General features: G+C 41.5%; 1 protein-coding gene across 2 annotated transcripts in view; it reads right to left on the bottom strand.

Moving 5' to 3' along the window:
• Positions 1-182: 182 nt before the first annotated feature.
• gas7b (growth arrest-specific 7b) overlaps positions 183-25,408 on the bottom strand; it is a 57,531-nt gene continuing 32,305 nt past the window's right edge. For both annotated transcript variants that reach the window (XM_035144900.2, XM_035144901.2), the window contains 10 exons: positions 25,115-25,168; positions 22,028-22,117; positions 18,923-19,038; positions 18,613-18,687; positions 13,330-13,408; positions 11,088-11,216; positions 10,190-10,313; positions 4,627-4,706; positions 3,208-3,306; positions 183-2,726 (listed from right to left, as the gene is read on the bottom strand). In XM_035144900.2, the coding sequence (XP_035000791.1) occupies positions 2,613-2,726; positions 3,208-3,306; positions 4,627-4,706; positions 10,190-10,313; positions 11,088-11,216; positions 13,330-13,408; positions 18,613-18,687; positions 18,923-19,038; positions 22,028-22,117; positions 25,115-25,168 (960 nt within the window). In that variant the 3' untranslated portion in view covers positions 183-2,612. The remainder of the gene's footprint in view (positions 2,727-3,207; positions 3,307-4,626; positions 4,707-10,189; positions 10,314-11,087; positions 11,217-13,329; positions 13,409-18,612; positions 18,688-18,922; positions 19,039-22,027; positions 22,118-25,114; positions 25,169-25,408) is intronic.

Below are 25,408 nucleotides of genomic sequence, written 5' to 3'. Positions count from 1 at the left end.
ACTACATTGAATAGAAACATACTAAGACTGCAACACTTTGAAACTGTTCATTTCAAAAGGGCAACTGCCAACCAGGAAACTCCAAGCGTTCATCCAATGGTATGACTTCATCCCTCGGCCACTGACAGAGGTACGGCTAGCTCCGCTGCTGTGGTGCAGCCAAGACAAACCAGAAAGCATAATGATATTTGATATTTTCATTTTATTAATGAAAACTGCCAACTTTTAGCCGTTAATGTACAAAAACATCCCAATCCTGCTCTCTCGGTGGTCAAGTAATACTAAGCAGTAATCCTGGATAAGACTAAGACATGGTAGTAAAAGAGCACTTTGTACAACATTTAGCTTCTGCAGGCGGCAGCACGCTGAATCCAACCGGAGCAACCGACTCACGTTTCCAAAGCTGTAGAACATCACGGGAGAGCTGTCATTTCTCTTGTCTATAAAACACTTTGTATATTTCATATATTAACAGTACCCAATGTCTGTATATCGTATGTCTTTGTGTAGGCTTCTATTGTTTAATTGTATTTTTCACCTTTCACTCCACCTGCCTCCTTAGCAAATCACACATCTCATATATTTACACCAGGCCACCCTGAACATAACCCAAACACTTCCATTAGTAATAAAAATGTGTCACAATTAAGTTCTCTGTAGAATACGTTTCATACCAACAGCAACTTACAGTATATTTATTCAAAATCACTTGGGTATAAAGTGCAATTGGCTGATTCTTAATAATTATTAGGAATGAAGTCAAAGAAACAGAAGTAAATGGAATCTTTCTGGTTTTTCTCTCGGAGATGCTAAGAAGTGTAGCCACATTTGTGACGTTAGCTTAAAGAAATCGACTGTTCACTGGTCCCTGGTGCAGCGGGCCTGTCAAGCTGTGAACTTTGCAACATGCATTAACTGTGAATGGGCTCTGATCTGTGAGTAAAAGTTGGTGTCTTAATAGCTCAAAAAGTGGTGTTTAATAAATGTTCCAAAATATATAACCAAAAAGAAAATGGATGAGCCTGAACAAAAGACTTCTCTGGTTGGATTTAGCCTGCCTATGGCCCACAGCAGTAACTAAGCATTGTGCCCAGTGGTAGGAGCCCTGCCATAAACCCAATGTTAGGATTACAGCGCATGTTGGAAAAATACTGTATATGCCTTAAACGTCCACTGGGGGGAGTCAAGACGCCAATGTATCTCCTGCTGTTTTCCCATGTAGGCTCACTCTGACGTTATCCAGAGTTTTTACTCAGGGGCTGGCCGGAGAAACTAGATGATAATCTAGAGAATGTGAGGGGTTCAGTGCACGTCTGAAAGCAGCTTTAGAGTTAGCAGCTCTGCCCTGGTTTTGATTTTGATTTGGGTAAATATGTGTTGCGTTTGCTGAAGTCATTGGTTGTTTCTCATTCTCACATCCTAGCTCTCGTGCGCTCTAAGTAAAGCACACTTAAAAATGAAACACATGTGATTTTTGAACTATGTCTTTTTCTGACTTCTTTATGTCGTCACAACTCAAGAATATAATCTTTCCATTGTATCTCTAGCCTGATTATTTGTGGAGGTATGTTACCATGTTTCTTGACCCTCGACCGATCAGCTCCAATCCTCTGGAGATACATTCCCATTCACCATCAAGTTCACAAGTAATATTTTTTCTATATGTTCAAAACAACATCAGGGGAATTAGAATTGATAGAATTTAAATTACATTTAATTAAATAACTCAAATGCTGTATAAAACTCGGGCTACCACGACACAAACGATGCTGTTTCCTTATTTGTATATGTCTGTTGAGGAACCCTGACTTTATTGGCAATAATTAGCTTAATCAAGCCAATTATAGCCAATAAAATCAAAATCTTATTTCAAAAATGACTTCTAATGTTCGATTGGTAGATCTGACACCATCATCTTTTAGTAAACTGCATATGTGACCGGCTTGACAGGCGTAGCAACAGTAGGTAAGAGTTGGGGGTTTAGCGAATGGTCAGCACTTGCATATGATCGATGTTAAGATAAAAATACTTTTGCCTCATTCTGGTGCACACGGATATATAACACTAGGCTTAGCAGCATTTCGTAAATCATGTTTACCAACAACTTCGCAGTCCTGAAGTCACACGTGACCCAGAGGATGACCTCACAGAACAAAAGCAAATACACATGACAGCATTACACTGCTGCGTGACATAAAGCTGTTTGCACATGTTAAATGTTCACTGTTGCTGCTGCTGCTTCATCATTCAACCCAGCACAGCGTCCTTCAGTAAAGAATCCACTCTCCCAGCTCCCATTTTCCTGTGTTTCCTGTGTTTTAGAGAGGCATCAGCTTACATAAGAGAAAATTACGACCCATTAGACAGCTTCATTCATCCCTTAGAGTTCTCACTACATCGCCTAAACACTGACATCATCCTCAGCAGGTCGCTGTGAGGGCAGCTCATCCCTCAGTCCGTTAGGAGTCACACCATCAGTGGAGGGGGAGACTGATCCCAGCACAGATTTCCTCTCCCAGTCAGTCCTCAGGCCTGTAGGCTCTGGGTCAGTGTGTCTGCCTGGGCTCTTGGGTAAAAGTGTGCATATGCAGAGTCATCGGACTGCACTGAGATCAGATCTCTATGTCCACTGGCCTGATTTCTCCAGTCTTATTCTCCCGCACCCACAGCTCTCTGTCCCTGGCTGGGTTCACGCACTGCAGGAGCTGGTCCACCGGCTCCATCGTCTGGACAAAGAGAGAACAACGTTAAAACACACACACACACACACACGTCTTGACTTTGTTTCTACTAAGAGGAGGGTATGTTCAATACAAATTACTAACTCTAACTCACATGAGTATTAATGTAAAATATACTTAAATAAATAAACACAAATTAAAATAGCTAAATAAAAAAAATAAAGCTGAAAGAAGCTGAACGTCACGGGATGATTCTCTACAATTTGCGTAGTTTGTTAGAAACAATATGTTGAGTGGCAGCTGGGTAAGTCAGCTGTTGTGTTTTAAATTGTGCAAAGACATTGATTGGTGACCACAATCACTTCCTCTGGGCAATATTGAACTAAAACAGTGGGAAGAACCAGTGGGACCACAAATATGATTCAACCATATAACATTTGAGTTGAGAGACTACAGATTATACCACATGCATAAGAGCACGCTTCAGATTGCACTGGACCCTGTCGTGTGTTGCAGTTGTACTCACACTTTGGTTGAACATGTCCGTCTCGTGTCGGAGCGTGGTGTACTGACACAGGTGCTGTCGGATCATCTCCATCCGCTCCACCTCCAGCCGCTCCAGCTCCTGAGGACAAGAGCAGTGTGTGATAGCTCAGTGACAGAGAAATCACTGGGAATCACAGGGATCTATACAGTGGTAAGACAGGACCAACAAAGTCCATCAAGTGTTTACAAGTCCTTTGACACCTTCTAAGGCAGAGATCAAGCTTCTGACCCCCCACTGACCATCAAACTATCACAGCACGCACTTTCAAGTCTTTGCATGTAAAGCATCAAGAGGAGCGATGAGGCTTTGCTTATATATTTAAAATTATTATTTCACAACCAATACATCTGATGTTACTCCACCATATAACCAACAGCTTTATTTATATAGCACCTTCCAAATCAAAGACAACAAATTATTCACACAGTCTCAACAGCAGAGGTCTTGTCAACCTTGGCATGCAGCCTGTACCGAGGGGGGCGGGGGGAAGAGCTATGATCATGCTTTCATAATTTGGTGAAAAGTCTGGCAGCTGCATTTTTAAACACACAGACGGAGAGTAATCACGTTTTGGTGAAAGCATGGAAACGCTGCATTACAATCATCCAGGAAATAAAAAAAAGCATGAGTCACTCTTTAAACATTCTTAACAGGAATAGATAATCTAATTCTTGAAATGTTTCAAATAATCTAAATTGGAAAAAACACAGCTGACTGAGTTCAACTTTTAGCAAGAGACTGGAGAACACTGCTTGTGTTCTAAAGCAGTAAAGTTAAGAGCAGGCAAACCTTGAAGCAATAGATAACATTCTGACTTACTCATCTGTTATAAATATTTATACTTATAGAGTACTTATAGAAGTTCATTAATTTCTCCAATGGACAAAAAAAGTCTGTTTGAAAAAAAGTTAAATATTATCCTTTGTCGAACTGTTCTGAACCTTAACAAATAAACTTTGCTTGTGGGCTGAGTCAGTAAATGGTTAATACACTTTATATTATATTGTTATAAGTGATTAATTATATTTCAAAATGATTATATGTTATCTCTTTTTCATGTTTCAAGTTATTTTTTAAATAATTTGCACTTGTAGTTGTTTGAATTAAGTGTCATGGATCTGTCACAAAATGCAACACACTCATTTACAATTAATTTGGTCTAAATTGAAAATCTAATTTTAGACTCAACATCTCATGCTGCAGGCAATCTACAAACATCTGTATATAAGTAGGTGATCCATCATCAATTTAAATATTTTCAATGTGTATTTTACTCTTCCATACTGCAGTAAAAATGTGCCAAATCCTTTATTACAACATGTTATGATGAAAGCCAAAAAGAAACGACATTGCAACAGAGTCAAATTTCTCCAAACCAGTAAACCAGTGATTTCTTACCAGGCTCGTAGTGACCATCTCCTCAAACCATTTGGACTGCGACTGGTTGTAAAGGTCGACACAGCGCATCAGATCGTCTCCTGCAACAAAGAATAAAAACAGGCCGATTAGAAATATATATATATATATATATACACTCTACACACAGCACTGTGCATGTAGTGTGCACTGTCTCCAATAGATGGCACTACTGTCCAAGTATTCCTTCACAGCTGATGTGTTTGCTCCACCTCGCTCAGCCGATTCTGTCTTCCCAAACAGCACTGACAATCTGGACTGATAATAGATTTCATTAAGATCGCATATAATCCATGATGAAGGGAGAGGTCTAATCTGTCCTGTCGTTAATGTTACCGCCTGTATCCTGCTGACAGCACAAACAAACACTAATCACGTGTGAGATTAGATCAGAGGGGAAATGATGCTGATCATTCTCTTCTTCAGCCAATGACTCTCAATCCTCTGCTCTTATTCATTTACATTAACAGTGTATTTTTATGTTTGATTTAATGACAGCTATATAGATCACAGCCAGCGAAGGATAGCGTTTCTTCAACTGGACTCTGGGGACCTCAAAAATAAAGAAATACTAATTTATGTGAAGTTTCACAGCTTCACTTACTATCCCATGCTACTGTTAGAGTGATTTTTATTTCTTCTCTCTATTCTTTTCTTTCTTATCTTACTCTCTTTATATTATATCTTATAGTTAAATGTTTAAATAAGAGCATAGTTTGTTGTTTGTGTTTGACATACATGTTACGAACAGATTGATTGAAACTTAGTGACTGTTTGCAGCGGTACAGGTTGTAGTTAATCCAGTGGGAGGAATTTAATTAAAACCTATGGGATAAATATGATGCCATATTCAAAAAATGAAAACAGAAAGAAGATTTGTCGAAAAAGTTTCAGCGTTTCAGAACTTTTTCCCCACCGTACGTATATTACCATTGACAAGGTTACAACCCTGAAAACAAACTGATGCACTGGGAGAACAGTGACACAGAAGGGTCAAAAGATGATTTCCAGAAATCAAACACAATTAAAAAACAATGCTGAATATAATATTGCATCCATTAATGTTCCAAAACCCTAAAATAAACTAGTTCAATTTCAAATAAACCGTGGAAACAATATTTATTTGTCTCCATGTGACTGCTGAGGTGAATATGACAGACTTGTGACGGCATCAGTTGCAACACGTCAGGTGTTTTTTTTTTTTATGGTGAACTAGCTCAAATAAAGTTCTTTCGGGGGTCCGGGGCTGAAAAGTTTGTGAACTTCTGATCTTAAATATATTCTGTACTCAGCCTGTTGCAACTGTCCAATGAAGCTACTGTATATGGTGTGTACACTGACTTCAAACTCTATGCACCTTCCCATCAAAATGAAATATTGTGTCATTTTATATACATGGACCCAAAATGCAGCCTGATGCATCTGGTAAAAGTTTAGTGGGTTTGAACAGCTCGACTCTATAACGACCGACCTACTGGTGGGTCTCTGGGTTTTGACAAGTAAAAAGGAACAGATCTGTTTAATTGGATTTTCATGTGGACTGTGTAGCTTCAGTCAGCTGAAAATATGCCTCTATTAATAGAAACCTGAGGGGAAAAAATGGGAGAAAATGTAAAAGGGCTGCTATTTATGCGGCAGATAAGCACTTTATATCAAACCATCAACTCCTGCAGAAAGCAAAAATCGGTTTTGTAAGTAAAAAGTAAAAAGAGCTCAATAAAAAAAGGGTGATCATGGCCTCAGGTGACCGATATTAGGAAATCCTGTGAATAAGGAGACATGAATGAGCCGGTGCTGCATGTAATCCGATGCAGGGAGAGCACAAAGCGATAATGAGTCTTTGTTATGAGCAGACAGATGCCGCACTTTAGTTGTTTTGGCATCAGTCTCGTCTCTGCTTCCCTCGCACTGCGCTCCTCGTCACTGGCAGCCAGACGCCACGAGCACCGTCAACAACTGCTGCTGTTTTTCTCCCCCGGTTGCATAAGCAGCGCGGAGGACGGGACGGATGACTCGTGTGTGTTTGTGTGTGTGAGAAGAGAGCCAGTATGGATGGAGGACTTGTGTGTGACAGCATGTGGTCATGCCTGGTTGAGTCATGACATCACACTTCTGCGGAGAGTCGACATCTGTTTAGTCTTAGCTCGTCACTTTTCTCAGCTCGCTAACTTGCACAAAACCAATCCTCCTGCAGCAAAGTGTACTTTTTCACACACACACACGCACACACACACACACACACCCACCCTTCTGACATACACACGTTACACTGCTGGTCACTCCCAGGTGTCAGTTTGTGTAAGAGGGAGATCAGGTTTACGCTAGCAGAGCCCACTGAACTCAAACACACTACTTCTCTTAGCGTATGTAGCCTGTCCCTTAAAGGAATGTTTGATTTGCTTTTATTATTATTATACTGTTTTTATTTGTTTGAGTCATTTTTGCTGCCTTTTCTCTTTTGTTGCCAATGTCCTTTTAGTCTTTATTGGTTTTTACTTCTTTTGATAAGAAGAAAAGGGCTTTATAAATGATTATTATTATTATTATTATTGTTATTATTATTATTATTGTTGCCATGACGGAGATCAGCATCCATCGTGGGTCAGTCCAACTTCGTCTGGGTCTGCCCGATATAGTGAAATAAAAAAATCGAAATGTCCTGGCGATGATTTTGAGCCTCGGCTGCTGACCACTGTCATCAAGAGGAAGTAGAAGACGACCTGTTCGACTTGGTTCGTGGACTGACTGTTAGCATGCTATTATTTCGATCAGCACCAAAATTACACATAATAAAAAACATCAGTCCTCCTAACATGTCTGATTATTCCCATCAAGATCTATCCCCATCCAGATCTGCACCAACATTTGATGAGGTATTTCCTGACCTATATTGAATCCTTCCACCAAGTTTCATGGGAATCTGTCTGGTGGTTTTTGTGAAATTTTGCTTACAAACAAACATAACAACCAACAAAGAAACAAACAGGGGTGAAACAATAACTTCCTCTGGCGGAGGTAAAAATATTCAGGGCTAAATAAGCAAGATTAAAGGCAAAAGTATTATTTGTCACAAGATTAACAGTAAAAAAAACTCTAGTCTGTTACATCAAAGCTGTGTGGGTGTGGTTTGACTGACACGACAACACCATTTTCCAATAAGTACATGGACATTAATCCAGATAAGTTGTTAATAGCCTGTCTCACACCATGTCAGCTCTCTGTCCAGACTCCTCCCCCAAAACGGAGATTTTCCAAAACAGCCTCCAGAGTGTGTAAATCAAATCATGGGCTTGACGTTTCATTGCATGCGGGGTAAACACAGCTTTTACAAAACAATGCTGCGAGGTTCTGTGCAGCAGTAAAGTCAACACAACCTTTATTCGCCTCGAACTTTCTCTGTGATTGTTTATTTTATGTAGCCGAAGACAAAGCAGGGCAGTTTTCATGAACCTGAATTCATGTTGATTTTTCTCACACACATGTGGCTTCATAATAAAACATATTTCATCAGAGCAGAACAGCAGCTTGGGAATGACCTCAGGTTAACATGTAGCGTTCATGGCCTGCAGTGAAATAATTATTTCATAATCGCCAAAAACTGAAAAAATGTGTAGATAAGAACAACTATGATGTTAATTTGACAGAAGACAACGTGCAGTTGACACTTGTTGACAATAAGGAAAATATCGAATTTCAGCAGCCCTGCCCTTTTTTTCTCGCTGTAGGAATATCACTCCTTTTCTTAACCCTTTCTAAAAAGGGAACATGGCTCAAAACGCCACCTAGTGGTACAAACCTTTCAGAGCCAATGTTTATGTAGCGTCAACTATTTGGGACGCGATGACATTTATATAGTTATGGTGGGAAGCTGACCACCACCAGCGACCATTTGTCAGCAGGAATCTGGAAAGTGTGTGTGTGTGTGCTACTACTGGAGTTATCGCTCACAGCCAGACAACCTAGATGACTTAGCTTTAGCAAGCTAATTGGTAAGTCGTATGTGTGTGTGTGTCGGGTGGGTGGGGGGTGGTGGTAGGTTGGCATGTATAAGCCATTCTAAAGGTCAATTAATTCTTCCCACTAATACAAAAAACACACTGCATAATCTCTATGTTGGTTGAAGTGACTTTATGGGCTGTTTGCGTGTGTGTGTGTCCCAGGGGCGATGGAGTTTTTCCACGCCCACGCCTTTCTGTCAGTCTGGTGTGAACAGACTCGTCGAGTTAAGAATGTGTCTGACCCCCTCTTCTTCCCCTCACTCCCATCCTAGCATAAAAAAAAGTCCCAGTCTGGCTCGAAGTGCTGACAAAGCTCCTGACTCATGTAAAAAGACAAACACAGCATCTCGACTCACATTGGATCTCTCCAGTGAAGGGCTGGAGAAACACTGGAGGAGGATACAGAGTTATGGGCAGTAAGTTAACTATTTACTGAACTGTGTGAGCTGTGCTCCCAGGGGAGTCGGATTTGCGGCTGCAGGGCAGCGCTGACATAAACCACTGCTGATCATACTCATGATTTCTGATGGGAATCTTACATTAGAGTTGGGGGTGGGGACTTTCATAGGGTGAATGATGAAATCCAGACCCACATATCTGCTGTATGGACAAACACTGTGTTCCAAAATGTATTTTCTTTGCACATTTCATTCCGAGCCACAAGAGAATACAAATCTCCCAAAAGTCTTTGGGCCTGTCTAACTCTTCGGTCAAGAATCTTAACTGTGTCAAAAGTCTCAGGCCGTGGGTTCTGTACGAAAACAGTGGATCGCTTACTTCTGGTTGGGGGGGGACTGGCTGCCCCAGAGTTGGAGAGCCTTTTCACAGTTGAAAACCTGAACCAAACTTCATGTCTTTGTTACATTGTTTACATTTGATCTGGTTAGTTTTGGTTTCCCATTGTAGTATTTCTGTTTACATGGAGAAAATGAATGGACCAGTAAACTGAAATACCCTGTTTAGGCTGCTGCCACCACAACCTGACTTTTGATTAAGCAGAAGATGGATGGATTCTCACCAAACTGTCATCACGTTTAGGATTCATATTTTCAAGGATGTTTCCACTTGATTTTGATGACTATCACATAAAAATGTCCTCATGCCTCCATGTTGCACCTTGACAAAGCAAAGCAAACAATATTGTCAGTTTCCCCAAGAGGATTTTCTTCAGTTTATCCTTGTTACCCATCTATATCACAAAGGTTCCTCTTTTGTTCACAGGGCTGCTAGCCTGACAAAAACTAGATTATATTCAGGGTCTAGTATTGTATATGTTTTGTAAAGGCTTTTTAAAGACACACTTGCCTTTTTAGAAAAGACATTTAAAAAATAAACTGCACTTACAAATGAAATGAAAACTCTCCGTTGTTTTTGCTGTAAAAGCAGAAGTTAGGAAAATCTATTAGCCGTTGCAATCAGTGCCGATTATTGTCAAACCTTATTTCTTTTGAACGAGCTTGCAACATGAATACAGTGACCAACACTCCCTCCCCATTTAAAATAACAGACCGTGAACCCCAGTTTGACCTTTGACCTCGGCCTCTCACCTGCTTGTGTGGATTTCCTGCGGGCCTTCTTGATATCCTCTTCGATCTTGTTGCTGAGTTTGATCTCCAGCTGCTGAGTCTTCAACTCCAGCTCCTTCTGCCTGTCAGCCAGAGCTTTGCGGGCCTGATGGTAGATAAGAGAACCGGAGAAAATCAAGCTCAGATCTGAGACCAACCCCTCTGTGAAAAATCACGAGGCTTAATCTCACAAAGGATCTGCTCTTACATCTCTGGCAGAAAGATTTTTCTTCAACGATTGTGTGGCTTTCTTGAAACAAACCTCTAAATACCTAAAGAGATAAACGTCTGCAGCCACTGTTAATGTTACACTCTTACCAACATGGCCAGTGTCTTATTTCCTGAACAGCTTTAAAGAGATACTTCACACCTAAATGTGTTTTTGAGCAATAAACTAAATGATACGGCTGTTCTTTGAAGAAATACTTTAATGCTGCTTTTAACATCACAGTTTTTACCAAATTTGACTTTACAAAGACAAAGCTTGCTTAGAGTAAACTGTGTGTGTGTGTGTTTTTTGAATTTCCAGAGGGAAGGGTATTTCAGCCAATACTTAAGGGTGTAGTTACAGTCCATCAGATGGTTTATCAGAGAGAAAGTGTTTTGTCCCCTCTCTGAGCGAATGCTGCACAGATGACAGATGATGTGAGACAGATTCACAGTCGCCTTCAGGCTGCAGCCAATAGCTTTTCATTGTACGTATACAAAAAAAGCAAGACACATTCCAGCGACAGGAAACAGCCGTCTGCTTATGGAGGAGTTGTGGAATTTTAATCACCAGCAAGATGATGCCTGAATTTCTGCCACTGCCAAATAAGAGGACAGGGCTGCGTTAAAATTAGAGGCAGCTTTAAATCTGCGTTTCTGTGAGTGCGTGTACCTTCTCCACTGCCGCGTAGCGACCGACCAGCTGCTTCCGTAGGTCTGCGATGTGGTGGTCGAACCTCTTCATGTCCTTCTTGAAGTTCTCCCTGAAGCTCAGCAGAGGCTTCTCCACTTCACTCTGGAGCTGCTCGCACAAAAACACAACCAACAACTCAACAAGAGTGAGGTTTGCAGCTGGACCCTCTTTGCATTGTGAGGGCTCATCTGACAGGCTCACATTGATGCTGAAGTAAAGTAGGCCAGAGCTGTGTCTGGCTCAAACGGTGTCACGTGAGGACGGCGAGTTTGCAACAGGACAAAGGTAGAGGAAGAAGAAAAAAGAAGGGGAAGAAGAAAAATCCCACAGAAAAGTCATTTTCACTCTTTCCTGTTTGATTTTTGTTTCCTCTTGTGGTGGGACTAAGAAGAAATTGACTGTCCAGACGCATGTGCAACCTCTGATTACTTTCACACCCGTGATAACTGAAAAGAATAAATATGCCCGGCAGCTATTAGGTACTGAATGACGATACGAATCCAGGTGCAGATACAGTAACTCTTCATGCATATAAAGTGGCGTTGAAGCAGAGAGTCACGAAATGAATTATGCTATTTCAGTGATGATAAAGTTATCAATCAAAAGGGGAAATCACTATAATTCCCCCTCGACATATCTGATTTAATTATCTGAAAAATATAATTAGCTCCGTTCCCTTTAGCTGCTTTCTACATGAAGTCATCATCCTGCCACACTGTGCTAGTTTAGATGAGAAATATTTCAGTTTATGGAGCCAAACAACCAAAACCACAGATGCCAACGTTGCTTAACGTCCCTCTCGGATTTTATCAGATTTCTGATGGTTAAACAAACGTTTTAAAATAAAGCTGAAGATGATATTATGAATCCAAATGACTTAGTTTGGAGTAGAAAGCTTGTCATTGTTCACATGGTCCTAAAAGGCCAGCAGGTATCCTGTCCCAGCGGTCACTGGTTTTTGAAATCTACAGCTCCTTCCTGTAGCCGTGTTCAAAGTCCATTTCCACTTAAAATCCTTCCTCCTGCCCCAAGAACCAGGAACAGCGACACACATCTGTGCATCTCTGGAGGATAACATCAGCGACTCCACTTCCTCTGTCAGTCCAGCTGCAACCCTGGCCTCTGTTCGTCTTCCCACCCAAAGCAAACTTCTTCAAAAACTTTAAATTAAGAGCAATGCAGCCCTAGAGCCCAGTGATATGGGAAAGATAAACACAAGCCTTTACTCAAGAGATTAGTAACTTTTTCTCTAGGTTTTATATGCATTGTATTTGCGTGGAACTCCTGATCATGTGTCGCTCAAGAAGAATCAAATCTGCTTCCCATTGAGAGGAAGTCACAAAAGGTGGTGGCTGATTCAGAGCCTCAGTGTACAATGTACAGAATGTGCCTCAGCCCACGGAGCCGTCATGAGGCCCCTGACTGTATGTGAATAAATCTGAGGGAGGACCGTCTTCCTTGTTACTCACATGTGCTGTATAGGCTGCTGAGCCCACGGTCAATATGGATTCAAACTGTTCAACAAGTTCAAAACTCCACGGTACTCTTACCAGTTCTGTACTGCGAGGTGTAAAATGTCACAGATATCGATGGTAAGATTTGAGATATTTTCCACAATTATATGTTTGGTTTTCTTATTTTTTAAACGTAAACCTCCACTGAGTCTAAGACAATTCTACATTATTACAGTTGGAATATTACGGCATTACATATCTCCCAAGTTCTAATTCAACTTTTTGTTGAATGAAAACATCCCAACAAATTGGGTTCAGATTGAATTTGAAGGGAAATGTGCAGCAAAACTGATTGAAAGTGTCCTGGACACTAAGTTGCTCTGAGCTGCACAGATTGAGGTGAAGATGTTTCAGCACAGTTGAAACCGTTTCAACCTGAAGAAAAAGAATTTTCACTTTCGTGAAGCTTCATGACTCCATCTCATGGAAGAACACGGAAATAAAGTCAAAGATCTAAGAAAATACCAGACGGAACCTGGGACCAGAGGCTAAGCTGTCGAACAAACACACCACAGATGCAGTCTGCACACACTGGTAACATCTGCACTGTCACTACATTGGCTGTTTGTTGTGCAAACAAACGAAAAATTCAACATCCACATTTTAATAACTAAATGAAGGAGGACAGTCATTAATCATTCATGAAAGAGAATGTTCATCAAGCAGGTTGCGGCTTCGCAGGGATGAAATGAAATGTGCTGAATTACCTTCGAGGAGAACTTTAGGTGAACTTCAGCTTCGTCGGTGAGGCTCTTCTTCAGCTGGGCCCAGGCCTCCCCCAGAGTCCTGAGAACAGATAAGGAGGAGGGAGTGAGTGTGTGTGTTTAATATCTCACACCGTTAGGACCACACACACACTTTTTACGTAAAGACATGGAGGGAAAGCAGAAAGTCTCGGGGAAAGGGGGGGGTAGGACACAGCTGGAGAAATTGCAGAGTGAATCCAATTACACACACACACACACACACACACACACACACACACACACACACACACACACACACACACACACACACACACACACACACACACACACACACACACACACACACACACACACACACACACACACACACACAGTTCAGCAGCAGAGTCAGAGTTAAAGTTCACAGATACACAAAATCTCCGAGAGCTGAGGTCCACAGCCAGTTCAACAGATGATTAGGATGAATTGGACATGAGATATGGCTCAGCTTATTCTTTGCCTATGAGTTCAGCTTCTCACCCCAGCTGGGGGCTATAACGCTGAGAGGGCTCGGATTGTTCTCGTAGATAAGCGTTAAAAATTAATTTAACCGATGCACATTACGTCATAATTGTAGGCCAGACGCGGTGATTCATGATTTCCGAATAGCACTGACAAATAATGGAAAAAAGATCCTCTTCATAGTTCGTCATGCCGCGGACAGTAAAACAATCATCCTGCAGGCAGAGAGTCACAGCCATGAGGCTCTGGGTTTGGAACTAGCCGTCCGTGTGGGTAAGCGGGACACTTCAAAGCACCGCTCTGAATGAAGACATGTGTGGAATTCCCTCAGACTGACATCCAAAACATTCCTAACACTGTCAGAGCAAAGTCTGGCACCTGCAGCTCCACAGCAGCAACAAAGGGTCTAATCGTTTTTGTGCTTTTACAGTCCAATAAATAATATATGTATGATAACCATCCAAGTAGGTTGTGGAAGGTATTGGCTGTTTATTAGTGTGCACTGCATTACCTGCTTTTCTCACATTAACAGACATTTTCCCTGATTGTGTCACATTCCAAACATGTGGTTTCAACAGGAATTCCGCATTTTAATCAAGTACATAGTTGACTTCCTTGAATCTGTGTGTTCTGTACCTTAGAAAACATACAAACAACTATAAGACACATTTGTTCATATCTCCAATCATTACGAGCTGCAAAAGTTGCACCGTTCCAAAAGTTATTCACACTTTATAAATTATATTCGTCATGTCCCTGCAGCACTACAGTCCCCAGTGACAGACAATCCTTTGCAAATAAAAAAACTATATGAAAATGAAAAATGAATCTCCCTCCCTGTACTTCCACCATCCAACAGAGCTGAAACAGTGCATGATGGGTTGCAATAGAGAGTCGTCACATGCCTCGCAGCTACATCTCTACCAAACAAATGGTAAATTCAGGAATAAATAGGCGGCTGGTTCTGGGCTCTGGCCGGTCGGATGGTAGGAACTGACCAACAAAACAGCGATTGTGCTGTCTGACAACAGAGCGGCCTGAGGGAGAGAATAATGGAAGTATTGTGTTGCACTTTTCTGGGTGTGGGCAGACTAAGCTGGTTGGCATAATCTGGATTCTATATAGGACAATTCCATCCCACTCTGACCCTCTATTACCATGCTAATATGAAGAGGAGTTTTCTTATATGCAAATAAACAGTGCAGGGGAGGGTAAGCCTAGCTAAACCTTGCTTGCCCGGTGGCTCGCACATTACAGTTTGCCCACTTTCTTGGTCTCATGTGGACTTTTCATGAAGTAAAGACTACAGTCCATTTCTATGAGGTTTCAGCAGAAGAAAATGCTGGATAGAAGTGTGGTAAGTAGGGGACAGTGGTAAATAAAACACAACGTCACACTAGCAGTAGATAGATAAATAGAGTCATAAATGCAGACACCTGATTCAGTAATGTAATATACACAACACATCTGGTACAATAGCAGTTTTACTGGACCGTTGTGATGGTGAGAGAGAGCTGAGTCGCAATGCAAAGCTTTGAATTTATCAGTTGATCTACGTTATGATCCTCACCTATGGTCATGAGGTCTGAGGATGTGACCAAAAGAACGAGATCACAAATAAGAGCAGCCAAATTCAGTTTTCTACGACTTGAGTGGAGCCTCTGCACCTTCATGTCAAAAGGGGCAAATTGACGTGGCTCCAGCATCAAATCAGGATGCGTCCCGGGAGCCTTCGATTGGAGGTTTACCGGGTACGCAAAAACTTGGAGGAGACCCTGAACTCGCTGGGAGGACTACTTATCCCATCTGGACAGGGAACACCTCAGGATCGCCAGGGAGCAGGAAAGCGTGGCAGGGGAGAGGAACATCCTGCTTAGCCAGCTTCCTGCAGGATCCAATCTCAGATACGTGCAAGAACATGGATTGATGGATGGATGGATGGATGGATGGATGGATGGATGGATGGATGGATGGATGGACAGCATACATCTAAATTTGCTAACATTAGCTAGCGTTAGCCAGCAGAAACTACGACTGCTCACAGCTGAACATGTTAGGCCAGCAGCAAACCCCTTACCTCAAACAGCAGTACAGATTTTTTTGCTAACTCTGACAAACTGCAACGTGACATGGTTTTATTGTGTGTCATACCCCTCCCACCTCCCCATGTCCCCTGGCTGAGTCTCAACTGTCACTGAAAAAAACAATCCCAAAACAAAAGCTTTATAAAGTTCCATTAAAATATATTTCACACAATAACAACATATAATATTAGATGTTACAATGTGGTCATATTTTCCATGTTTAGATAGATAAATGTATAAACCTAGTTTTTGTAGGATTATTATTATTATAATCATATAATTTTTAAGGTTCAAATATCACTTCCCTTCATGAAACTTATTTTCTGAAATAACTTTTTCAGACAAACCCCATAAGGCTGGTCCATCTGAGATTATATCTAATGTAAATAGCATGAGAAAAATACCAATGAGATGTTGTAATAAAATACTTAGATGATGTTTTGAACTTGTTTCCAGACTGATGATTTCCACATTTTGACATTCAGGCACATTGCTATGCGCTCCCACTGTGTCCCTGAGGAATCTCTTAATAAAGATGAGTTTAATAACAACACGGTAGGTGGCGTCTCTGCAAATCACGGCTTCTACTCTTTGGGGGCTTCTTTAGCTGGCCTTTCGCCTCTCAGCTCCCTGTTACTTTACTTTCCATGTCTCTGCGTTCCCTCGGAGAATCTGACAAAGAGCTGCCCTCAGCGTGATATCCCCTCTGCTGCCAGCCCGGAGGAAAGAGGAGTGGCTGCAAACTCCTTCTCCCTGCAGGGCTTCCCTGGATTCCTGCTTCCACTCCAACCCCCAACACACACAACTAAATGTCTGTCTCCTCAAATCTCATCACCCTCATCTTCACTCTTACCAACCCCCCCCCCGCTTTACATCTACACTTCTATCCTCCCTCCCTCCTCTCCTCCACTCTCTTTTGATTGCTGTAGTATGCTGCAGGACTGAGATCAAAGCATGCAGAGATTTACAGGAAGGCCATACTGTTTCACAACATCACTGGCAGGGCCTCCAGACCCCAAGCTCACACTGGGATGTCTTGCCTGGATGGTTAGTTGACTGGCTGGCTCACTGAGGAGCCGTCTGCCTGGCTGGCTAATTCTGATTACTGTTTATTTACAACAAGATAAAAAAGACAGAAGAGGCTGTAATGTGAGACTTTAGCTATCTCAGGGGCCATATTCTTCAGAGGCTATATTTGAAGAACGATGACATCATAACAGCGCGGTGAGGTTGTCTCGTGTCAAAGACTCCGCCATTTTCATTCCAGAGTAATGAAGGACCCAATGCAGAATACAATTACTACATGATTAAATGTAAATATCAGGCTTTAACTTATTCAAATAGCAAACAGTGCAAATGTCAAAAATCCAAGAGGTGACATTAGCGATTGGGCAGCCGAGACGCAGTAAGTACAGCGGCTACTGCTACAAGCAGGTACATCATAAACATCAACGTCAGTGAAGATGAACCACCAGCATGTAAATGTAGTTCAAAGAAATATGTCAACATGGAAAGTTCTTTGCAAACCAACTGACACATGGCCCACGGGATAACTGGCTCCACAACAAGCACACATCTAACCCAGAGACCAGTCACAAGCTGAATTGCTTTGGTTCATACTGAGCCAGCTTTACCACACCGTGTTTTATCAACTTACTTCTTGTATTTTCTGTGTCAAACAATTAGCTAAGAGAAACCAGGAGTGGGAGAGGTAATACCATTCCTTAGAATCAACAGGGGACCAACAACTGATTTGGGAGGTTAACGGGGTCATGAGGAGTGGGAGTTCTTTTTTTCACTTTGAGAACTATATATATATATATAACTTTTTGTCTGTGCTATGGTTACACATTTGGTTTCTGTGTGTCCATGTGGGCATGTAAAACGGAGCATTCGGGAAATGTCACAGCTCACCGTGCCACATGCCCACTCTTGCTTTGTGTAATGAACAACAGAAACAACAACAATGGCGGCTATATTCCGCCTTCTCTACATCTGGTTAGCACTGCTAGGTGTAATTATAAGTTTGCAGCTATATTTAGCATCGCTGCTCCACATTACAGACATTCACAGGCATCTGCCTCGCCCAATATTAGAGTTTTTATTTGATGGATCGGTGATGTCGATTTTATCGGCACTTGCTGGCCCAGGCATGCTTGTTTGTGCATTTGTAGCCAATTTTGTTTTCTCATCTGGACGGAGATATTTTGCAAAACGAAGGTTATAGACGGTGATTTTTTTTAAACGGAGGGAAGGATAAGTTCAAGCTCACAAAAGATCCGTAGTGGTGTAGACAAGTGGCAACTGATTAAGCTCATTATTTCAAAGCAATTTTTTTTTTTTATATTAAGATATTTTTTGAGATTACCACCTAATACTGACACTGAAATTGTACCAGCTCCACCTCTGTTCTTCTTTAGTTGACCCTGGCCTTCTAAGGAAGAAATATGCCCTAAATGGTCTCAATGATGCCTCACATCATTATTATTATTACAAAATATAAACTGTGGTGGAAGGTAATTTACTGCCCCCGCATCTCCAAAGCAGCTGCATAGTGGAAAGTCAAGTCTGACAGACAGCTTTTCTCGTGTTTTTGTTTTAATTCACATCTTCCATGCAGCCGTGTGTGTGTGTCAAGCTCCACTATTGTCCAGAAGGGCTTTCTCCAGAAAACACTCCATAGAACAAAGTAGCTCACCCTTCCTCCTGGCCTGCGAGAGGGATCTGGGAGAGCTTGGAGAGATTCTTGGCGTACTCCTCTTCTATCTTTATCCTGAGAGGGAAGCAGAGAGTTTCATTACCACACAGCCTTTATGCAACTCTGACTGACTGACTGTTTCCATGTGTGTTCTCTGTGTTGTGCAACTTAGTGATGCACATTAATGGGCATGAAAAAGGGGAAATGTTTTATGAGTTTGTTTAATGGGAAGTGCATGGTTTTCATGGTAACCCGCGGATGAAGTGTGAAAAAACAGAAAAGGGAAGAGAGCTGATCAGCAAGCCGTTACCTTTCTCGTATGAACTCGGCCATCTCCTTCTGCATCTGCTTCCCCTTCAGCTGTTTCTGCAGCAGAACCTCGAATCCTGTGATGCAGCTGTTGCCTTGGGGATCCTTCTTATCAGTCTACGAGATAAACACAAGAGAAATGCACTGAGCAAACAAATACTTAGCAACAAGCAGGAGAACATCACACCTTGACCAAGCAGCGCAATGAAATAAATCACCTGCTGCATCTTCCCCCCCACACACACACACAGAGAGGTAATGCACCAGCATGACATGAGGTTTACATTTACTGAGGGATTATCAGACAATGAGGTAAGTCCAGCTCTAATTCAATGAATATCATATAGATGACATGAGTGCATACTGTGTCATCCATTTGAGTGAGCTGCCGCTAGCTGCCATGCAGGCTGGTAAAATGGATCTGTTGTGTCTCATCCATGCAACATGGTGGTGCCTAAAGAGTCCTGTCAGTGCACCAGCCACTGCGTCAGCCGCCTCAGTTAGCCGACAACTCAATGTCTGCCAACAGCTTTGTGTTGGAATCTATCTACTAAATCCACAAATCTGAAATTAGAAGTCTGTACGAGGAACGCTTATAAAGTATATATTATCAGCCTCACACTTGGCATGTGGGTTGTTTATGGGCACCAAGGAAGTGCAGTGTCGAATTCAGTGCTATAAAGGAAACATGATTGAATCAACAGCCAAACAGCACCTTGTAGTCAGTGGGGGCGGAGCAGCGTGCCATATTCAAGAAATCGATCGATCTACATGTATGGGACTCGCATATCTCGAGAAGCGTTCATCTTATTGATTTCACATTTGGCATGTGTATCGTTTAGGGACACGTTAGTACAATATTAATGACATTTTAACAGTGTTTTGTAACAGTGGCTGGGACTCATCAACATAAGTGACGCTGACGACAACAACATGTTCACGATAATGGACACATTCACGACAACGACAACTGATTCTCCAATTTAGGGCTCTACGCACTGAGGCGGGCTTCACTGAACTTTAAATAAACATATGAACAGCTCTGCGGTGGTGCAGCTTCACAGCTCTGTACTGTACTTGCCGCCGCTCGATTGCTGCAGGTCACTTTTAGGGTTTTTAAATAGAAAGCTGAAACCAGCATCACCACATGCCAAGCAAATAGCCCATTCTCAACAGGCAGGTTTAGAAAGGGCACTTTGCTAGAGTTAACAAGGAGTTAAAGATGAAAATGTAAGTGACTGAGTGAGACACTGGCAGAGATGGCAGCATGTGACCCTTGCAGCTTTTTTATGGTCATTCTAATGTTAACATATGTTGTGTTCCTCTGCCTTGATAATTATTAATACTACAAAATAATACACTTTTGATATACAATTGTTCAAGCTGGAAATCTATAGGCTTATGCCTATTTCTCCTTGTTGCGTTTTGTGTTGTTTAAAATACGAACCAGTGTGTTTTGACAGGAGCTGAAGTTAAACCTCCAAAATAAGTCAGTTTCCCAGAATTCCCAGAATGGAGAGCTTCTGCACTAATAGGTTTCTGTAGTCGTGATTACAGGGTTCTTGTTTATGTGATGTTAAAGGAAACAGATCACTGCAGTAAACTGGTTCCTTCAGTGCGCGTAAACACAGACAGACAGAGGCCAGAACTAGGGGGTCTGAGAGTTGCCTGGTTCATAGAGAAATTTACTTGTTTTCATCAAAACATCCACTTCCACTCTCTCTAATCACTCTTTCCTTTCACTGTGTTGTCGACTGTGTGTGTGTTACTGTGTTCGCCCACCACACCTGGTAGAGATTACACTGCAGGGGTGGGAGATGTCCAAACAGAGCAGCAGAGGCCAGCTGGCTCCCTCCGCTCCATTCACTTACTTGCAATGCATCATCCTACTACACTGTCGATGCTGCTACTCTGCGTGCAGCGCGGCGAGGATGAAATAAATATAGAGCCGCTGCTTTTGTCCACAAGGAATCTTGGGGATTGTTCGTTTAATGATTTACTGGAGAGAGCAGCAGTGTTGACACAGGAAGAAGATCATTTTGAAAGAATTGCTCTCTTCTTTTTGTTCAAGATGTTCATGTAGATATTTTTTACTTCATCCACCTTCCTCGGTTACATCATCTCTCTCATGGTCTTGCACAACATGTTTTTTCCTCACTGCATTAAGAGCTTCTCATCATCAGTCGCCAACCAAAACACCAAAAAGACTGAAAAGTGAGTTTTGAAAGTGGTGAATACTAATATTTGTTGTTGGTATCACCACATGTCTTAATAACAGAGAAAATCTATTCCCATATAGGAATCACAATTCTACTTACAATTTGGAATCAATTCATTCCAAAAATCTTTTTTCATTGTTGATAAAGTTAGGTTGAAGGCTGAACCCACCTGGGAAGGTGCAAATCGGTCAGCTGGGAATTATAGTGATGTTAATCTTGTTTTTATCAACTTCATAACTAGCTTTGCAAAATTCTGATGAAATATGTTCTGAGCATTTTGTGCTACAAGAATCAGAATCAAACCAAATTATGAGGATCCCCAATATTCCTCTCCCTACTGCACAGTATAAGTGTGTAGTGGACAGTGTGTTAGTGATACACAGTTGAACGAATAAAGGAGCAATGTTGATTTTACATTTTATGGATGAGTAATCTAAAAACTAAAGAAAAGGCAAATAATCAAGCACTATGTCACTCCATTTAGATTATTTCATCCTTTTTCATTTATGATAAAGGATGTTTGGGACTACATTTCTCATCATACTTTAATTAAAGCAGAAGGAATGATATTTTCTGTGAGTTAGCATATACTGTTTACACTGCGGCAATCATGATCACATAACAAAGAAGACACAAATTTAAAGATGAAAAATATCTGAAGATTATAAATATAGAAGGAACTGAAGTTATAGAGAGATTTAAAGTTGAGAGATTTATAGTTTTTGTTTAATCGTCAACAAACGTCAGAGATAAACCTGAAAAGAGTGAGTTTAGAGGGTAAGATTTTTTGCTGACTCCTGCAGTATGTGTGATATTTCACAAGCAGTTTGTGCGATGGGGCGATGGAGAACAGATTTACAGCCTCCTAAACGTTGAGGTATATTTACCCAGAAGTGGTCACAGTAGCTCCACTCGTTTGGCTTCAGCAGCTGTTGTTCGGGCATGAATGCAGGCAATGGGAACGTCACACAGTTAATCTGAGGGAGAGAGAGAGAAAGAGAAAGAGAGAAAGAGAGAGAGAGAGAGAGAGAGAGAGAGAGAGAGAGAGAGAGAGCACCACAGGGAGGGCAGTTTAATGGGACTGTTTAAAGTATCACAACAGAAAACTTGACTTTGATGCGACAGAACTGCACAGCAGCACAATTAGTGCTCCATGTGTTTATAGACACACACACAGTCTTGTCTCCATGACTTCAGGAGAAATTACATTCATTCCCTGGAGACTAAGTCTAACCATAACTACTAATTACCAAACTCCTGACTAACAACTTTCCCTAACCTTAAGTTAAACCTAACGTAAATTTAAATATTCTTCACCTTGATATTTGACCATTTACCGGACTAGGACTTGCTCATAATGTGACGGTGTAAAATATTTAGATTTCCCCTGCACACACACACACACACACACACACACACACACACACACACACACACACACACACACACACACACACACACACACACACACACACACACACACACACACACACACACACACACACACACACACCTCAGCTGTGGTATTCAAGGTATAATCTGCACTCTGTTGCTTTGGCAACACTCACACACTTGGAAACTGACAGAACACACACCAAAGTAAAGGAAGACATCTCCAATCGACCCAGCATTGTTCATTCACTGTTCTCTATGCACTGCATCCTTGGGGTGTCAATACACAGCCTTTTAAGATTTCAGCCTTTTTGGGAATCATCGTTCTGATCGCTAGCCCAACATTCTGATGGATTGCCAAACACGCAAAAAGCTCCCAAAGCCTTAAATTAACTTGGTGCATCTAATCTTCTATTTGTTGAATCTGCTGGCTGCAGGACTCCCTGCTGTGAACTGTATGATCCTGTTCTGGGGTGATGCTCAATAGGACATCCTTAAACCTCCAGGGGGGTTAGGAAGGTAGAAGGCAAACCTGTGACAAGTGAATCCCCCTCCAACCTTCTGAGTTTGTAAAACATGTGGTAATGACGCTGTCTGAAGTCACAGCTGTTTTGTATATTGCAGAGTCAGGGTTTAATAAGTCATCAGAACAAAATTTGCCGATATGTCGATCAATTCGTTCAAAGGAAAGAGGGATGGAAAAAAGGAGCAGTGAAGGAACAAAATAAAATAAATGAAGAGACATGTCTTCAGCATAAAGAAAAACAGAAAACAAAAGGACCTTTATCTTCTCTCGCATTCATTCCAATTAACCTCTGGAGGTTAACAGCCTGCAGTCAGGATGCACTTTTTCTATTCAGCGGCACCAGAAAGCACCCTTATCTAATGAGAATATAGCAAATAGAGAATTTCTGTTTCACTGAAGACTTTTCCAGATCCAATATTTAGATTGAAATGGCAGGGGAAAAAAAGAAAAGGCCATTTAATTCAACCCTATCTTGGCTTCTGTAGTGTATAATTTGTTTGAGGGGAATGGCTTCTTATTTATTTGAACTTCTTTTATTTGGATTTTTCAATAAAAGGGGGTGGAAATCACTGCTGAGGTCCAGCGGTCGACAGAAAGCTGGGCTTAAACTGACCTCTGCTTGATGAGGGAGAGTTTACTTCTAACACCCTCCAATGACGGGATTAGGTTGTTTGCATTCACGTCCACACACCGCTTCCGGCACTCTTTCTTGACCTTTAGTGGCCTCGACTGTTGACCTTTAAAAACACCCCTCCTCCGAACCGTGAAAGTCCAGCTTCGGTTTAACACTTGCAACACACGTTAACCCTCCTATTCCGTTTGGGCCAAATTTGACCTGCTTCAGGTTATAAATGTTTAGTAAGTATTATCTTATTTTAATGTAACAAGGATTCAACACACCCATAACAACATCAACCTTAACTTCATCCATACTGAATTTGAAAAGTTCCCTCAGTGTAGGCCTAAAGCCAAGTGGCAGAACTGGGGTTAGGGCTAAAAACAGAAACCCCCTTTCCATGTTCCCACAATAGCCCATGTCAAATTACTAAATAAGTAAAGTAAATACAGTCTTTTTTAGGCTCCTGTTAAGTGTTATATATATATATATAGAGCTGGGGAACATGGGAACCTGGCAACATCCTTTGTCATGTTCCCATTATGTACCATATCAATCTGGTGAACATAGGACCCTGGGGAAATATGAATGACCTTACTGACTGAAAGCATCAACATTATGATATCTAAAGCTGATAAATTCTGATCGCAGTATTTTCCTCAAGAAAAATGAACCATTGCCAACTATGAGAAGCTCCTTTTAACTAATTCTGTCCGAAACCAAGAGCCACATTTCAAACATTACTCAGGATTTCAAGCAGCAAATCTGCCATAATCAGTCCCAAATGAAAAAAGCAGTGCATTAAAAGAAAAAGGGCTCAGCCATATAACAAATATGACCTCTTTAAGTCATTTAGCATCAGTAGAAGTTAATTTGGACCCTAACATTGCTCTCTCCATTCCCTCTCTTTTGTGTTTCCATCTGCTTCTCGATTGGCATCACCCTGGTTGCTATGGAAGCTGTGACACAACCTCCCCAAATCTTAGGTGGTTTTTTAAAATAAGTAACAGACAAATTCACAGCATCACAGCAGCAGCACCTCTGCTTTACAGCAAGCAAGAGGCCAAACAGGATGCAACGGCCTGACAACAGAAGAGAAATGATCTGGATGCTGTGTAGGATGATGTCACTGTGTGCTAGCAACTGCAAACAAGAACAAAACAACTTGCACATGAGAGGGGAATAAAAGAGAAAATTGAACACATATACTGTTGCCGTAGTGAAGATTTGAGTTTGTATATTGCCCCAAAGTAAATGAACCAATTTTAAAAAATGTCTAGATGATTCTCCCACAGGTGATGTGTGTTTTATGTACCTGAAAAATAAATCTGAATTATTCTATATCATTATTTCTTAACTCAAGGGGGAAAATGAGTTTAGCTCCATAACCCATGAGTAGATAGTTAGTTACTGAGAGTTCCCGTGAGTTTCTACACTCACCGTGAACGTGGTCTCCTTGCTCTGTTTCCTGGTGGGTGACGTTGATCCTGGGCTCTGCAGAGAGAAGAAGGACGCTCCGTCAAAACCTCCGTCCTCTCTGTCCGACATGATTTTCTCAACATACGCACACTGGCACTCGCACACGCACACAGTTGTTTTCCAAGCGAGCACTGCAAGCGTCTGGCTGGTTGCTCTCTCGCTGCTCTTGCTGCTACTGTTGCTGTGTAAGTTTGTGTGTCAGTGTTTGTGTGTGTGTTGCTGTGCAGAGTAGGGAGATAGTTCTGCAGAGCAAAG

The sequence above is a fragment of the Hippoglossus stenolepis genome, chromosome 21 (genome assembly GCF_022539355.2).
Source record: "Hippoglossus stenolepis isolate QCI-W04-F060 chromosome 21, HSTE1.2, whole genome shotgun sequence".
Lineage (NCBI taxonomy): Eukaryota > Metazoa > Chordata > Actinopteri > Pleuronectiformes > Pleuronectidae > Hippoglossus > Hippoglossus stenolepis.
The sequence above is the reverse complement of the archived record's forward strand: the minus strand, read 5'-3'. Positions and strand labels throughout refer to the sequence as shown.